This window comes from Chelonia mydas, chromosome 15, assembly GCF_015237465.2.
Source record: "Chelonia mydas isolate rCheMyd1 chromosome 15, rCheMyd1.pri.v2, whole genome shotgun sequence".
Classification (NCBI taxonomy): domain Eukaryota; kingdom Metazoa; phylum Chordata; order Testudines; family Cheloniidae; genus Chelonia; species Chelonia mydas.
The window spans coordinates 12487875-12505255 of NC_057856.1; the positions used below are offsets into that span (position 1 = coordinate 12487875).

Consider the following 17381-nt stretch of genomic DNA (forward strand, 5'->3'; position numbering starts at 1 on the left):
AACTGTGCTGAATCTGGTGGAAAATGCTCACTATTAATGGTGACCACTCTTTGTGATCCAAGATCATTGACAGCAGTTGGCTGTGGTTAGCTTTTGTTTCCCTGATCGCGAGGCTCAAGATTACAGGTATCCACAGTCCATGAAATCTCAAAATTTAGCTATGAGCCATGCAAATAAATGATAATCACCACCTTTTTTGTTACCAATTTGCAGCGAGTCACTGTGGCCAATTGAAGCAAGAAATGCAGCTATTGCTAACCACTGCTTTACGTGTGCCATAAACCGAGTTGGAACGGTAAGTATTTCAACAGTTTGCTTTGTAGCCTTAATTTCAGAATCTATGCATTTGAGCACATTTTAATCCTAGCTAATGAACTGTATAGTGCTAACGGGATTACATGGTAGCTGTAGGACACCTGGAAAACTCCTGTATTCCTCTGTATAGCATGAGACCTCCTGACTCATGAATGTTTGCAATGTGCTATGAAGATTGAAAGTGTTGCTATGATACCTAGTAAACAGGGAGAGTGTGAGCCACCTGCCCTGCTGCTGGCAGCCTGCATTCTGCTGTGGCTCCTTCCTATTCTTGACTTGTTCTTTCTCTATGGTGATGGATTTAACTAAGGGCTTGTTTACACTTACTGGGGGATCAATGAATGGCGGCTGATGCATCGGCGGTCGATTTAGTGGGTATAGTGAAGATCCGCTAAATCGACCATAGATTGCTGTCCTGTCGACTCCTGTACTCCACCAGATTGAGAAGAGTAAGGGGAGTCAACAAGAGAGCGTCTCCCGTCGACATCATGTAGTGTGGACCCTGCGGTAAGTAGATCTAAGCTACGTCGATTTGAGTTACGCTATTCACGTAACTCAAATTGCATAGCTTAAATTGACTTTTCCCTTTAGTGTAGACAAGGCCTAAGATGAATGCTCCTTCCCTTCTCGCTAATTCTCCTAGCTCCTATGCAGAACCCAGTGTCTCCTTCATTAAGATTATTGAAAATAAAATGTGTCCTTGCACTTCTGTAACAAAGCTGGTTCCTACTAGTCAGACACCTTCTCTCCTTAACAACTGAGACCATGGAACCAATTCTACCTTCATGTGCAGTAGGTGAGGCCTGTCTTCAGAGCTAGTGACACAAGGTGGATGAGGTGTAATATACTGTATTGGACCAGTTTCTGTTGGTGATGGTGACAAGCTTTTGAGCTGTGCAGAGCTCTTCTTCAGATCTGGGAAAGGTACTCAGAGTGGTGTAGATAAATACAAGGTGGAACAGATTGTTTAGCATAAGTAGTTAACACATATTTTAAGGGACCATTTAAGGGAAGTTGTGGTGGAAACCTGTAGGGAAGTTTAGATCATTTGTCCAGAGGATGCAAATAATATTGATATCAACCTCTTTATGGGCCACCTTGAGGAAGAATTTCTGGACAAATGCACCATGAAACCAATGTACCTCAGATACATCAATATTATTTTCATCCTCTGGACAGATGACCTAACTTCCTTCTGGATTTCCACCACTACTTCAACAACCACCACCCATCCATCAAACTCTCTCTAGAACACTCTCAGAGCAGCAACAACTTCCTGGCCATGATTAGCTTCAACAGTGGAACCTTAGACAACAGTATACAAGAAACCCCATGGATCACCGCACTTACCTTCACAGATCTAGTAAGCACCCCAAGAAATCTGTTATCTACAGCCAGCCCCTCAGCTATCACAGAATATGCTCCAAGGAGAAAGTCTGGGATACACACCTTAACACATATAAAACCACCTTTACCGAACAAGGATACTCCACCAGAGAAGTAGATCACATCATGGAAAGAGCCACCCAAAAACCCCAAGAGACCCTGCTTTGCTACAGGGGGGGAAAACCCTCCGACCGCACACCTCTAGTTGTCACCTACTACCCCATACTGGAACCTGTACAGGATATCTTTAAACCGTTACAACCCATACTCGATGGGGAGCACATCCTGAAAGAAGTCTTTCCCAACCCTCCTCTTCTGGGCTTCAAACAACCCACTGTGTCTCCAGGCTCATTGTCAGAATGAGCTCCCCACAGACCAGTACCCACCAACTCAAAGCACCACGAGACCCTGCCATAACAACAGATGAAAAACCTGCAGACATATCGCTACCGGTACAAGGGTCAATATCTCCCACAACACACGTTTCAAGATGCATGGGTCCTACATATGCCTATCATAACCTGTGATGTACCTCCTCCAGTGCACTAAATGCCCCAGTAACAACTATGTGGGTGAAGCCAGACAGTCATTATGCTCTTGAATGAACTCACAGAAAGTGATGAAAGACAAAAATACCATATCATCCATGGGCAAATACTTTTCACAAAACGATCACTTCACTCCATATCTGACCTATCAGTCCTCATCCTCAAAGGAAATAAGCACAATTCCTTCAAAATATGAGCCTAGGAGCTTAAATTCATAATTTTGCTGGACATTAAAAATAATGGTCTTAATAAAGACACTGGATTTACGGCTTATACAACAATCTGCAACCCATTAACCCCCTTTTTTTGCCCTATGACTGGAGGAGTGTTAATGGGCCACTTCACCGTGAATCGTTCCTTAAAATATGTGTTAGTTATACCTTTCCCAGATCTGAAGAAACGCTCTGTGTAGCTCAAAAGCTTGTCTCTTTCACCAGCAGAAGTTGGTCCAAGGAAAGATTATACCTCACCAATGTTGTCTCTCTAATATCCTGAGACCAACCTGACTATGTCAACACTGCAACATTCAGAGCTAGTGCACATACAAATTCTTCGTTGAGCAGTTTATTTTTTTGTATATTTTTTTAAGGTGCTCTCCATGAATCTGGCTTAGTGTCCACCTGGTTAGACCATGTTCTTCCTTTCTGTTATCTGCAAAGACTACCTCATTTAAATCTCTCTTCTCCCACCCCTATACCAGAGCTGTCCTCTCCTTGGACTGTTAACTTGTTGTGGTGGAGAGGCTTGTATCCCCCAATGACCCTCAGAACTATGTTGTTCGGAGTATTGTACTCGTGGTAGGGTCACCCTTGGCGAACAGTTCTGAGGTGAGGTTCCAGATGAAGCATGGTCCAGACTTCTCAAAACCCCAACGGTGGAACAGGTGTATTTAAGGACTTGTCAGTTCTCTGTGGCTGTGAAGGTTTATAAGGGGTGCAGCAGGATGGAGACCTCCAGTTATCTCGGACTCCTCTGCCACCAGGTCCAGGGCTCCTTCCTGTCAAGTTCCGTGAGGTTCCTGCCTGCGCACCAGCTCCCCCACATTAAAAGATTTCATGCATAGGCCTCTGCCGTGACCAGAACTGTGACAAACTAGTATTACTACTCATATTCCCCAGAGCGCTGTGAATACAAGGCTGTCAACCAAGAAAATGCCTGTCTTCCAGGCTAGTCCATCCTAAAATTCTAGCAAGACAGTCACTACCTTGAATCTAGAAACTAGGTGACACTGAAGATTCCCTTCTGCAGGCAGTGTTGACGGTAAGCCAGACAAGTCTTAATAGATGTATGCCAAGCATTAATTAATATGTTAGTATATTAAACATTGAATTGCAGCAAGATTCTCTTGCATGAAATGAGATTATAGTGCCATCTACAGCTTCATTTCAAACTGGCTTTTGTTTCACAGGAATACTACGTGAATGCATTTACATCTGGAGATGGTGGAAAAGGTACATTCAGCAAATACCTTCATGAGTTGCTAATAGTTGATTTTGAAGCATGAAGAGTTATCTTTCCGGCTATCTGCCTCTAGTTTCCATGACAATGGTCGTATCTAAGAGCAGCTTTACTTCCCAGAAATGCCACTGTCATAGAAATGACAGGCAACTAGCAGAAAAGATATCCAAAGTACAGTGGCATATGGTCATTGGAGGTGCTTATATAGGGCTGCTATATCCTTCCTAGGGACTCCAGTCTGTATGATCCCTGGAAACTTGCAAGGCAAAACCCCATTAATTTGCCCTATGTTGTCAGTGTGGTTTATGATGATGCATTAATCTTCATGTTCTGACTTTAAATCCATAAAAGCCAGGAGTTCTCTTACCAAGTACTATTGCTACATACACAAGTTAATGTGAAAGAGGATTAGCTTCAGATAGTCCAGATCCAGACACACAGGTGAGCTATTGAGTCTCATGCGTTTTTGTAAATGGTTTACATAAAGTTATAGGTACTTGCATGCCTCTGGCATGCCAAGCCACATGATGCTGAAGATGGGGTGCAGAGCTAAGACATACAGGGGACTCTCTCACTGGAATTCTGCATTTCACTGCTTTATAAAACGTTGCCTCTTTATAACAATTGGCTATGAGTCTGATGTGGTTGTAGCAGACTCCCGAAACCTTCCTTTAGGCTGTCAGATTACTCCTCTTGTAATGCCTATTTTATAAATAGACAAATGTGCAATTCCCAACAGATATGTCTTCACTGCGGAGTTAAGATGAGTGATCAGCACCTGGATTAATCTAACCCCAGCAGGGGGAGTGCAATACCCGTGTGACTGTGTCCTCACTGATACTGCATTCACTATGTTGCTATGACTTTTGAGGGTATATCCCATGGTTCTTTGTGCTGCAGTAAGCTGAGAAACCCTATGATTCTTTCCCAGTGAATCGTGGTAGAATTTCTGTCTTGGGCACATGGGAGAAATTGTGGGAAGCAATTGGAGGTGTGTCAGTGCAGGAGTGATTTAGCCTGCATCTTTACAGCAAAGTGGACAAGTTACCAGCCCAAGTGGAAGCAGCACAGGAGCTCTCGCCTATACAGCCAGCTAGCCAGCCCGAGCCCTGGTCTACACTAGGACTTTAGGTCGAATTTAGCAGCGTTAAATCGATGTAAACCTGCACCTGTCCACACGATGAAGCCCTTTATTTCGACTTAAAGGGCTCTTAAAATCGATTTCCTTACTCCACCCCTGACAAGTGGATTAGCGCTTAAATCGGCCTTGCCGGGTTGAATTTGGGGTACTGTGGACACAATTCGACGGTATTGGCCTCTGGGAGCTATCCCAGAGTGCTCCATTGTGACTGCTCTGGACAGCACTCTCAGCTCAGATGCACAATTGTTTGCCGTTGCTCTGACGCAGGGAGGGGCGACTGACGACACGGCTTACAGGGTTGGCTTACAGGGAGCTAAAATCAACAAAGGGGGTGGCTTTACATCAAGGAGTATTTCAGGCAGGACTTCACGGAGGGTTCCAATAAGAAATGGTGCACCTAAGTTATTGTTCTTATTGGAACAAGGAGGTTAGTCTGGCCTCTGATTGATCCATGGCTAGATTTACCTCGCTGCACCTTCTCTGTGAGTGACTGCAGTGTGACCTAGAGGAATGAGTCCCCTAGACGGGGGGCGGGGGGGATTTGCAAATGAGTACAAAACAAATCTGGTCTATTTCTTGTTTTGATACACTCCATCTATCTTTTACATCTTTGGCTGGCAGCAGACGGTGCAGAAGGACTGCTAGCCATCCTCATCTCTTGCCTGCCCGGCAGAAGATGATGCAGTAGGACTGCTAGCAATCCGTATTACCTGCCTGCTCACCATAAGATGGTTCAATAGGACTGACTGCAGGACTAAAGAGAATGTCTTGATCAAGTCACTCCAAATTTAGTCCCTGCGCCCATGTCTGCCCAGGCGCTCCTGATCGACCTCACACAGGCGACCAGGAGCACCTCGGACATGACAATGACGGCTACCAGTCCTACTGCACCGTCTGCTGCCACAAGGCAACGGTTTGCTGCTGCTGTGTAGCAATGCAGTACCGCGTCTGCCAGCGCTCAGGAGACATACGGTGACAGTGAGCTGAGCGGGCTCCATGCTTGCCGTGGTATGGCGTCTGCACAGGTAACTCAGGAAAAAAGGCGCGAAACGATTGTCTGCCCTTGCTTTCACGGAGGGAGGGAGGGAACAGGGGCCTGACGATATGTACCAGAACCACCCGCGACAATGTTTTAGCCCCATCAGGCATTGGGATCTCAACCCAGAATTCCAATGGGCAGCGGAGACTGCAGGAACTGTGGGATAGTTACCCACAGTGCAACGCTCTGGAAGTCAACTCTAGCCTCGGTACTGTGGAAGCACTCCGCTGAGTTAATGCACTTAGAGCATTTTCTGTGGGGACACACACACTCGAATATATAAAACCGATTTCTAAAAAACCGACTTCTATAAATTGGACCTAATTTCGTAGTGTAGACATACCCTGAGTGTAAAGTGCTACCAGACCCAGGGGAGAGGCTTTTGTGTGAATGGAAGGGGGATGAGGGGCAACACCTGAATAAGAGCCCAAATTAACTGCAGTGAAGACATACCTTAGAGGGGTTTCACAGGAGCAAACCAAAATATACTTGGCCAGTTTTATTCTGTTCTTTAATTTTATATCATTATAAATGGTGAGAACATGACAGGCAAAAGTAAACACAAATTATAATTCAGAAATAAGAGAAGAAAGAAAAGAATAACCTAATGCATTGTCGTGTTCAATATAGGCTTGAACAAAAGGATAAGTTATAAAAGTCAAAGAAACTTGTACTCTGATTATCTATTCAAAAATCCAAAAGAAGTCTGAGATTCTGAACTGCTTTCTCTTGGGGTAGATGTAACCCACCAATATTCAGTTGTAACCTCAGCATTTGTCCTGTGGGAACCACCATCTTCTCTGTTTTTTCTGGCCTCAGTCTGAGTCTCAGCCAACCCATTTGCTACAGATCCTTATATTGGCCTGACATTGGAGCTGAGTGTTAGCAGCTGCTGCATGAAGGTGGCTAGTGGTTGCTATCGCTCACTTTGATTGCCCTCACTGAGCAGTGCAGAACTTTAGAGGTGTCTGATGCACTTGATCTTGTGGCCAATCCTTTGTTCCTGTTGAAGATATTTGCATTTTTAATAAGATTTTTCTTCCTGCTATCTCAACGTGTTATACTTCGGTCCTGCACTGAAGAGCTAATGCTGTGAACTCTCTCAATTGCTTTGAAACACACTGCGATGTTACTGTTAGCATTTACTTGATTGTAGGCTAGATGGGAGAGGGAAACAAAGCCCTTCTGTATATGCAAATAGTTTTAATAATTAGCCAGCACAGTAGTACATTATGAAAAGCCTATGAAAGTTATCTGGGTTCCTGTTTGTCTATGTGAAAGCTTTCCTGTGAGGGAAAGGGTAACTAAAGAATAGAGCTACAGTTTTCCTGTGGCTTCACTGTGGCTTTTTGAGTTAAATGAGGGCACAGTTGGGTGAAAAAATAGAGGAAGTAATCCTGAGTTTCTCACGGGAAAGAACATGTGAAGTTCTATACTTATTTGCTCATGGCATTCTATGTTGTTTATTATTATTTATTTATTTTATTTATTTATTAAGCCCACCATGACTTGGGATATTTTTATGGCTCGAGTTATGTGGCTGCACCGGATGGCAGTCGAACACCTGGACTGTCTCGCACACAGGATGGACTTTTGGTGGCTGAGGTGGATCTAAACCTTTGCAGGCAAGTTGGTGACAAATGGAGTTTTAAGGTAAGTCTTTATTCTCTAAAGAAACCTGGCCAGTTTGCTAACTTTTATATGACACTGAATGGGCCTTACATGTTAGTTTTTGTGGAATTTAAGCTGTTGCTAAAAATGAAACCTTCTAGTCCTTATGATTCTGAAGATCACACTCAGAAGGTAAGTGGTGGATTGCTCACTTCCTGAGCCTGCAGACAGCCTGAAACCAGACATGAGAACTCTCCTCATTCACCTCTGAAGCCTCTTGCTCTGTTTCACTTTGGAAGTGAATTAAGCTAAATGGAATTTAGGCCACTTTAATTCTGAATGAGAGCATCCACACGAGCGTGTGCTGTGATTTAAGTAATCTAACACACCTTTAGTTAATTTAGATTAACTTTCTTGAGGGTATGTCTATACGGCAATCGTAGGTGCCGACAGGTGCTCGACCCTGCCCCGCCTCCACCCCTGCACCGCCCCCGTTCCAACCCCTTCCCCAACTCCACCCCCTCCCTGCCCCTATTCCAACCCCTTCCTGAAATCCCCACCTCTTCCCCGCCTCCTCCCCTGAGCGTGCCGCGTTCCCGCTTCTCCCTCCTGGAGCTTGTTACGCCGTGAAACAGCTGTTTTGCGGCGGTAAAAGCTGGGAGGTAGGTGGAGAAGCTGGGACGCAGCGTGCTCAGAGGAGAAGGCACAGGTAGAGGTAACGTGAGGCAGCGGGCAGGGAGGGGAGCTTGGCTGCCGGTGGGTGCAGGGCACCCACTAATTTTTCCCTGCGGGTGCTCCAGCCCCGGAGCAGCCTTGGAGTTGGCGCCTATGACTGCAATTAAAAACTCACAGCTGGCCCATGCCAGCTGACTCGGGCTCGTGGGGCTCAGGCTAAGGGTTTAATTGCGGTGTAGATGTTTGGTTTCAGGTTGCAGCCCAAACTCTGGGACCCTCCCACCTCGCAGAGTCCTAGAGCCTGGGCTCCAGCCTGAGCCTGAATATCTACAGAGAGGCCGAGTCTTCTGACCAGGGCCAGCCACAGGTTTATTTGCTGTGTAGACATACCCAGAGAGTTCACATGTAGTCAAGCACTTAGTTTTAGTCCTCAGACCTGCTATAGGTCTGGAATTTCTATTAACCTTTCCTCCTGAACCCAATATGCACTTTGACTCCTGGCAACAAGTAGGATAAACCTCTAGCTCAGAGGTGGGCAAACTACAGCCCACAGGCCACATCCGGCCCGCGGGACTGTCCTGCCTGGCCCCTGAGCTCCCGGCTGGGGAGGCTAGCCCTCGGACCTTCCCCTGCTGTCCCCCCTCCCCCGCAGCCTCAGGGCGCTGCGCTGCCAGCACTCTGGCCCACCGCTCCTGCTGGGCGGCGTGGCTGGCTCTGGCGGGGCTGCGAGCTCCTGTTGCTCTGAGCAGCATGGTAATAGGGGAGGGTTGGATAAGGGGCAGGAGGTCCTGGGGGAGCAGTCAGGGGACAGGGAGCAGGGGGCGGTTGGATGGGGCGGAGGTTCTGGGAGGTAGTCAGGGAGCTGGGGGCGTTGGATAGGGGGCATGGTCCCGGGGGGCAGTTAGGGGCGGGGGTGTGGATAGTGGGTGGGGGGTTTGGATAGGCGTGGGAGTCCCAGGGGGCCTGTCTGGGGGCGGGGGTGTGGATAGGGGGCTGGGCAGTCAGGGAGCAGGGGGGTTGGATGGGGGTGGGATCCCGGGGGGCAGTTACGAGCGGGGTTCCCAGGAGGGGGTGGTCAGGGGACAAGGAGCAAGGGGGTTGGATGGATTCTGAGGGGAGCAGTCAGGGGAGGGGGTGGGGGCAGGGGCCAGGCTGTTTGGGGAGGCACAACTTTCCCTACCTGACCCTCCATACAGTTTCACAATGCCGATGTGGCCCTCAGGCCAAAAAGTTTGCCCACCCCTGCGCTAGCTAGTGACCTTTACAATCTGTCATCCTCTTCCTGCTTGAGTTCTTCAGTTATACCATATTCCAGTGTTTAAAATCAGACATGGTAACAAAGAATTTTATGTCTTTATCTGTACAAAAACATATCCAACTTCCTTGCGTTTTGCTCTTGCATACGCTTGTGACATATGGTCTTATGTGTTCTGTGACACACTGGACCTAAAGTCTGTGGAAAGGACTCCTGGTGGCTGTGGTATACTGGTACTGAGTTTTACATCCTCAGTAAAATGAGGGGTCATTTCAGCAGAATGTAGATCTGGGTCATCAGAGAATACAAAAGGCCACCTCAGCTGCAACAGCACATTTTAGATGTATTCAAATGTGGACATTTTTTTTGCTGTGTGAAAATGAGTAGTACAATCAGTACGATATCCCTTGTGCTGTTTTTATATTTGGTTGTTTATTTTATGCTGCCCCCATGTCTTCTGTTTCCAGTGTGCTGCAGTTTTGTATTGATAGTGCAAACCGGCATTGCTGGAAGTTTTGGAAACTGAGTGGAGGACAACTGGGACTTTTGACAACCAGAAAGGAGTAGGATGCAGTTTAAATTTTTGTCATTTGATGGAGATGCATATCCCCTTTCTACTTGTGAGCAGCCAGAGGTGGCTTGACATTTGGGGGTGATGGGCATGACCTTCTTGTTCCCCACCCAGACAACCCTTGACAGCAACCACATATCCCCATAACCTGCTCCAGGATCTGCCACTGCATCCAGCAGCAATGGATAAGGACATTAACTGTATGTTTCTTCTAAAATTATCAGCAGTGAAATAATTAACCATTATCCTCATTACCAGAATTCACTCTGTTGCTGTGAGAGGAGCAAGTTCACTCCCCTCAAAGCTAATGTTTCAGGCTGCTTGCACACTCAGGAAGACAACAGTATCAGGTCACATTTAGAAAGCTTTTTTCACAAGTATAATGGCTATAAACTTACTAGGGTTTTGCTCTGAAAAGTGACTGTAAAAAGAGCAGCATGGAATTCATGTTTTATATGGATATCTTTCACACACACACACACTGAAAGTCAAGATGGGTTCTTCCCTTACTCTGCATCATCACCAGGTGATCATGCTACCACAGTGGGAGCTGTATAAATTCCTACATACATACAGGTTCTGCAGCCCAAATGCTACAGTGACACTTGTGCAAACCCACTGAAAGCAGTGGGGTTTTCAGGTGTTAGTGGGAGCATCGTGTGAAGACTTCTCACTTGTGTAGTTCCACTGCCTTCATTGAGTGTACATTGGTGTAACTGGAATTCAGTATATAATTCTGTTAGTGCACAGCAAAGAGACTCCAGCTCTCCCACTCACCTGTGTTATCTCTGCAAAAGTAACACAGGTAAAAAAAAGCTGTAAGAATTTATTTTTTGTCACTAGTTAGCAAATATGACTCTGAACACACATACAGGGAGTACACATGCTGAGTAAGACGGTGCCCATTTTACATAGTCACTTTGCAGCATAGAACTCCATTTGTAATGTTATTTTAAATGAGAGTTTAGCTTTTGCAAGAGACTGCTTGTGCCAGGGCATTGGTAATTTTTGAAGACTGATGGAATTAAGACCTTACTGTTCTTGGTAGTTAATGTTCCTTTTTAAAAAAGTAATGTAAATCAATATTTTTCTATTGAAATTCCTTCCACTGATCATCTGTAATCCTCCTGGGTAGCAGGGAGAAGGAGCAGCTAATGGGAAGTTACTGAAATAGGCTACAAACTCTGCTTTTCTTTTCCAGATGACTGGTAGATACGAGATGTATGCAGAGGAACTCATGAAGGCTGTCCAGCTTAACTTTGCACCCAATATTATTAAAGAGTAACTGTGGCGGTGTCCTCTGGTAGGAGAGCTCTCACACCAAGATGATAGCACCTCCTTTATAAAACAAAAGTGATCTATGTATGTTAGTCTACAAAAGTCTCCACCTTCTATTATCTTACAGTTGGTATTGCAACTGAAACTTGGCTGCTAATCAAAGTGAAAAGTGACTGCTAGTCAAAAGTTACTATACATTTTTATAAAGCATTTACTGCAAAGTGATGAACAAATGATAGAGGGCAGGGTGAGGAACTCACCTGGTCAGATTTAGCTTAAATTCTGAAATGTGCATTACACTGTATGAGGTGTTGGTGAAAAGGTGATATAGCATAAGCAAAACCAGTCTGGCCCTGAGGAAATGCTAGTGCGCTTTCCCTACATGCTTGGTTGCAGTGGGATAAAAATGTCAATGCTTAAAGGCTTTGTCTGAGACCTTCTGACACATGTAGTCTCCTTTTCTTTGGACGCTGAATCAGTCATATGGTTCAGAAGAGTATCAGGAATACAAGCATTGGCTCTTGGTACTTCCCAAAAGGAAGCGCTAGATAAGGAACTGACTGTATTTCCCCTCACTTCACATGATAACTTTACATTGTCACAAGTAGCTGAACGCTCCTGCTGTCACACAGGTGTAATTTGTTAAGTCATGTTTATGAAAAAGCCAAAAATGGCTCTAAACAAAAACTGCCATTCAGCTATTCTTGTAGCTCTTTCCATTCCTTCACATTGACGCAGACATTGTAAGCTTCAGAGTGATGTTTGGGGTTAGTGTGCCTGCTGGTTGTGTCTATTTGTGTGTGGGTTGTGTCGTGCTGGGAGAGTTGTGTAGATTTCTCCAGGCTGGGAATGAGGAGGGTGGCTGTAGTGAGAGGCTACGTGTGTTTGGGATTCTTGTGTGTGGGTTACGTTGTGTTGGGAGATTTTTGTTGATTTTTATGTCTGTGGCAGTTGGGCCAAGTAATCCAGCATTTGTGCAGTTTCCTTAGTACAGCCAATGAAATTATTGCATGCAAATTAGCTGTAGAATAAGGTTGGTTGGTTGCGTTACCTCTGATATCACAATGGTCTCGAACTCTTGGCATAGAGATGCATGCCTTACTATAGCTGTGCACCACACAGGTGTAATACGTAAGGTCAAAATGGCTGAGAACTTAAAAATTGGATGGTAGTAGGCCATGAAACCCAGTGATGATGGAACCTGGTGATATTCTAAACAAACAGAGCTTTCAAGCCATGCTTGGACCTGCTGCCATTGCTTCACACTGACTCAACAGACATTTTAGGCTTCAGAGTGCCATTCCTAGAATCTTCTTATATGGATGCTGCCACACTACATATTGCAGCTTGGGGACATTGTACCTCTTAGGTTATTTATCTTGCTGGGGAGGTAATGCCCTTAGCCTTGCTGTTCCACCATCTGACTCCTTAGAGCCGGGGTGCCAAACATATGGCCCATAATCCTGCAGAGCCCACCAGAGCATTCATAAGGCCCACAGCGGGACTCAGGCTGTCAGCCCTGGGTGGCAGGACTCCCGCTGTTAGCTGAAATCTTATTAAAATATGTAGAATCTGTTTGGCCCACACAAGGTTGTCTTAGATTTCTGTGGCCTTCTAGTATAATAAGGTTGGGCACCACTGCCTTAGAGAATTGGTGTATCTAAATTGGTGGTTTAAAAAAATGAACTGCATATCCCATGTAGTAGTTTTACAGGGGAAAATACAAAAGGAAAATATCTGGCCAAAAACGGAGTGGCTGAAGTTAGGTTCTTATGTCGGTGCTCAAATAAGGATTTAGGAGCCTAATTTTTGGCAACCATTTTTAACTCTCTCTGGTGAAGAAAGATTTAAAATGAAATGTGTATGGTTTGGCTTGGCTTAGTGAAGATGAAAGGGACCTGGGGGCTATAGAAAAACCTTTGAGTGAGCCAAGGGTCTAAAAGTATATAGGGCCTGGTCTACAGTACGTGGTTATTTTGGAATTAGCCGAGTTAACTCGAAATAAAACTGATTTCGTCCACATGACCAAACCAGTTTTTTTGATTTAAAGGGCTCTTTACTCCAATTTCTGTACTCTACCTCGGCAAGTGGAGTAGCACTAAGATGGAATAAAAATGAGAAGAAGATTTGTTTGTAGAACTCCCAATAAAAAAATTTAAGGGTATCATTTTCTTAAGAGAATTGGTGGAAGTTCCCTTGTTTGGGACACTTATGACAAGTGATCAGTAAACAGTGTGAGAAAGTAATCCCACAACGGCAGGGGGTACTTTGTAGACCTTTTCCAGTGCTAAAACCAAATTGGTCTGTAACACCAGAGTAACTCCCATTGAAATCAAAGGCATTATTCTGTTTTATACTGATAAAATTTAGTTCAGAATCTAGCCTCTAATATCCAATTTGTATCGTAACCATCTTATTGCTCTGCAATTTTAAAAATCTCAGTCAAGCAGGATTAAATGCTACACATTCTATTAGGGCTTTACTCTAAACTCCATGAAGCTATTATGAATGTTGCTTTCTAGAGAATTGATTAGTTTGGCCGTGAAGGACAGAGACAACTTTGTAGCGAGACATCTTTTTATATTACAGCCAAGCCAAACAGAACTCTAACAGTGTTCAGTACTTTATAATGGAATGTATTACTATTGCAGACTTCCATAGCACTTCAGGATTTTGTTGTCTTATTTTCCTGTAGCCAGTTTTTAAATACAGGCAACTAAAGCTTCTAAGCAGGGCCCCAAATGACATTAAGGAAAAAAAAAATGAAGGCGGCTGCCTAGGAAGTTTTTTCTGTAGTATAGGCAAGTAGCTTCCAACCTTCAGTCCGGTGACTGTCCCACCAGAAATACAGCCATTGCATGATGCATGGGTATAACAAATGCTAGTGGAATTCATTCAGTATCACGTGCAGGAACAGACCGTGTGATGTGAGTGGGGAAAAGGGGGTGAGGGTGGGGGGGTCAGTAGAGAGAAAGAAATGTAATATTTTAAAGTTTTGTTCGTAACATGCATTGGATCTGTCTGCTCACTTTTAATTTCCTGTCTCTCCCCGTGTCACCCCCACATTAAGCACTTAATCCAAGCAGCACAAGAAAGCAGGGAACCCCAGCTCTGTGGCAAAACTAACTGCCTGAAATGCTTGTAAGCAGCAGGACTGGTTCTCTCTCTCCAGGGGGGTATTTTTGCCTATCTTCTGTTATCTCTCTGTATAGCACCACCGCCAGGTTGAGATTTGGCCATATTTATTTTTTATACAATTTAACTGTAGAGTCTGGGATTTAATTGCTTTCCTTCTATTGTTTTGTATTATAAAACATTTAATACAGCCCACCTAGAACCAGATAGTGGCTCCAAACAGGACGTGACTACCAGTTGGGAATCACTGGTGCAGATAAGGCTTCTGTGTATTGATCCCATTAAAAGTATGTAAACACTAGCAAATGAAACTATTGCAAGGATGATGACAGGACATTACGGTTTATCACCTAGTTTGACCTTGCAGCAATTTAGCACATATACCCACCCCATACCATACCACCATAAGTTGAACCAATGCTTTTGGGTACTCCTGTAGTACCCAGTAATGGTGCTAGAGGCACAGAGGCTATTAAGGAACCTCCAAAGGCCCAGCATTGCATTGTGAGATGGAATTAGAAGGAGCAGCTGAATTGGTGCAGCAGTTGCAATTCTTGTGGCTTCTTTCAAACAATGCAGAGAAATTGGTGTAGACTGCACCAGTGCAGAGCAGAAGACCTCAACCAAAGAGTTGCACTCAGCTAGGATACCCACTGGTTGTGTGATGCCTGAGACAAATGTAGGGTGTGGATAGCAACAGTACATGGAATGCTTTGAGCTGGGAATGTAACCAGTTTTGCTTCCCTTTTTGTTTGCCCATTATAGTCTGATGTAATGATGTGTCTGGGAAAAGTGAAAGGAATATGACCCTAAATCCTAACGATAGCATACCCACAGCTGAAGTAAATATTTGTCTCTTAAGAGTTTCAAAATGGCAGTTTCAGTTAATTGTATCATTTTTAGTTTAATATATATTTCTTTTAAAGATCTTCACACATTTTTGCATAATAAACTGGTTGACAAATACAGCTGCTACTGCTACACTATGCTATAGGGTTCACTTAAAACCTTTATTGAGAATGGCTCAATTACAGAAAAAATATATTTATGTATAAAATTTCTCTGCATGTAAAATATCCCTTTCTTTGCTGTGGACAATATGAATAAAACAAGGTATTACACAGAAACATTCTCAGGGTGAACTTTTTGATAAGCAAACTTCTAACTGAAAAAAGATAGACATTCTTTATTTTTGCCCAAACTTCTTTCTTAACCTAACGTTTGACTCATACCTTCTCAATATCAGCTCTACTCAAATATGGCCTTCACCTCTTCTCTCTAGGCTCATCTTCCAGGGCAGTCTTCAACTTGTTTTCCTTGGCTGTAGGAGTTCCTGTGGCAGTGAAGGGCTCCTGTTTTCTTCTTTGTCACTTCATCAGCTGTAATTTAATCTTTAAATTCCATTTAACTATTTAAAACCCAGCCACCCAAATACTTCTTAACCCAACAGCAGTAAAAATGATTACACCCATATATATGCTTCCATCATTTACATTAGGTAGTCTCACAATGAGACAAGATTCCATTTTGTCTTTGAGTTGAATACATGCAGTGTAATGTCTGCTCTCAAGTTGGTTCAAGACCAGAATCTGAACACCAGAACCAAATACAGTCCAGCTCAAACCAGCTGTATGGCAACATATCATTACTCTTAACCCCTCTGTAAGAACGATTTTCACTGGGCTAAACACACCCTTTTCAGTAAATAAATTCCATGGTGATTAAATTATATTGGAGGAGTTAGGTGATGGGGAAAAAAAGCACAGATTAAAGAAAGATATTGACTAGTTAGTTTACAGACGTGTTATTAGTAACATAGCTAAAAATCCTTCACAGTGAAGCATTACACACAAATGGACTTGGACATACAATTCTCTAAGTCAGTGGCCAGCTGGTAGCTTAGCCAGTTTTGTAGGCATTATAAGGCAAAGCCTGTTACTGGTTTTGGCCACAGGGCCTCTGCAGTGATTGTAATAGAACTGCTGATGCTTCTGTTCTGTCAGCCAACAACTTGTATCCTAATCCCCAGTCATCTTCACATGCAGCGGGTGCTTCAGTGCATTCCAGCCACACCTGCTGTAAATTAGTTCTGATTGAAGACAAGTTTCCATCAAACTCGTTTTTCAGATTTTGCAAAGGAACTGCATTTCTACTCACCTACCACTGTATTTCAGGCACTGAAGAAAGGAGCACTCTAACTTATATTGAACATACCCTGTCAAGTACTTTTTGGGTACTCTCCAGTGTTTGCAAGCCACCTAGATTAGAAAATGTTTTTCCTTACAACTTTTATCCTTTAGCGTATTGCTAAACACTGACTCCCTGTACACTGTTTTCACCAGAAAGGGTGCCTTTTATTTACTATCTGCACCATCAAGGATTACAGCTTTAGGAAATGGGTTTAAGATGTGTCTCCTCGGCTGGTTGTCTAGGTACAAAACATAATGTTATAGTGCTTACATCGATAGCAACTTTTTTTCTTTTGTTTTTAAAATCATTTAGAATTTGGAGGTGAGTTCCAACCAGTTATAATTTTAGAGTAGACCAGATTTTGGGCCCAAAGTATTTGCCAGCGTGTCTTTAAGTCAATTGTACATATCTGAATTCTCAGCTGAAAAGGCTAAGTATAAAATCAAGCACATTTATATTGCAGTTAAAGTCATAAAGCTAAATTTCAAGAGGCGATGAGACTGGGAGTCAAAATTTGTAGGAAGTGTAAGGACAAAGCTGAATTCTGTCCTACACTTCAGTGCTTCTCTGCCAGGGAGGTGATCCCAGATAATACGTTCACGGGGCTGCACGCAGCCTGCTGCAATCTTACAGTTTAGCTTAAAGCATCAGAGTGCAGTGAGGACCCTGCTGCTTACTCCAAAACACAGCTGTTAAGTGAGAAGAGGTAGAAAGTCTGGACTCCTGCTATAACATCTTTGGACTTCAGCCAAGAGAAGTTTGTTCTCCCTGCCTTCTCA

General features: G+C 44.0%; 1 protein-coding gene across 3 annotated transcripts in view; it reads left to right on the forward strand.

Moving 5' to 3' along the window:
* Positions 1 to 15539, forward strand: part of UPB1 (beta-ureidopropionase 1) — a 48376-nt gene extending 32837 nt beyond the window's left edge. For 2 of the 3 annotated variants that reach the window (XM_037878845.2, XM_037878843.2), the window contains 4 exons: positions 214 to 295; positions 3658 to 3700; positions 7386 to 7540; positions 11201 to 15539. In XM_037878845.2, coding sequence (XP_037734773.1) covers positions 214 to 295; positions 3658 to 3700; positions 7386 to 7540; positions 11201 to 11284 — 364 coding nt within the window. In that variant the 3' untranslated portion in view covers positions 11285 to 15539. Of the gene's footprint in view, positions 1 to 213; positions 296 to 3657; positions 3701 to 7385; positions 7541 to 9895; positions 10200 to 11200 lie in introns of all 3 variants that reach the window. The other variant, XR_005222387.2, reaches the window with a different exon arrangement.
* The last annotated feature ends 1842 nt before the right edge of the window (positions 15540 to 17381 follow it).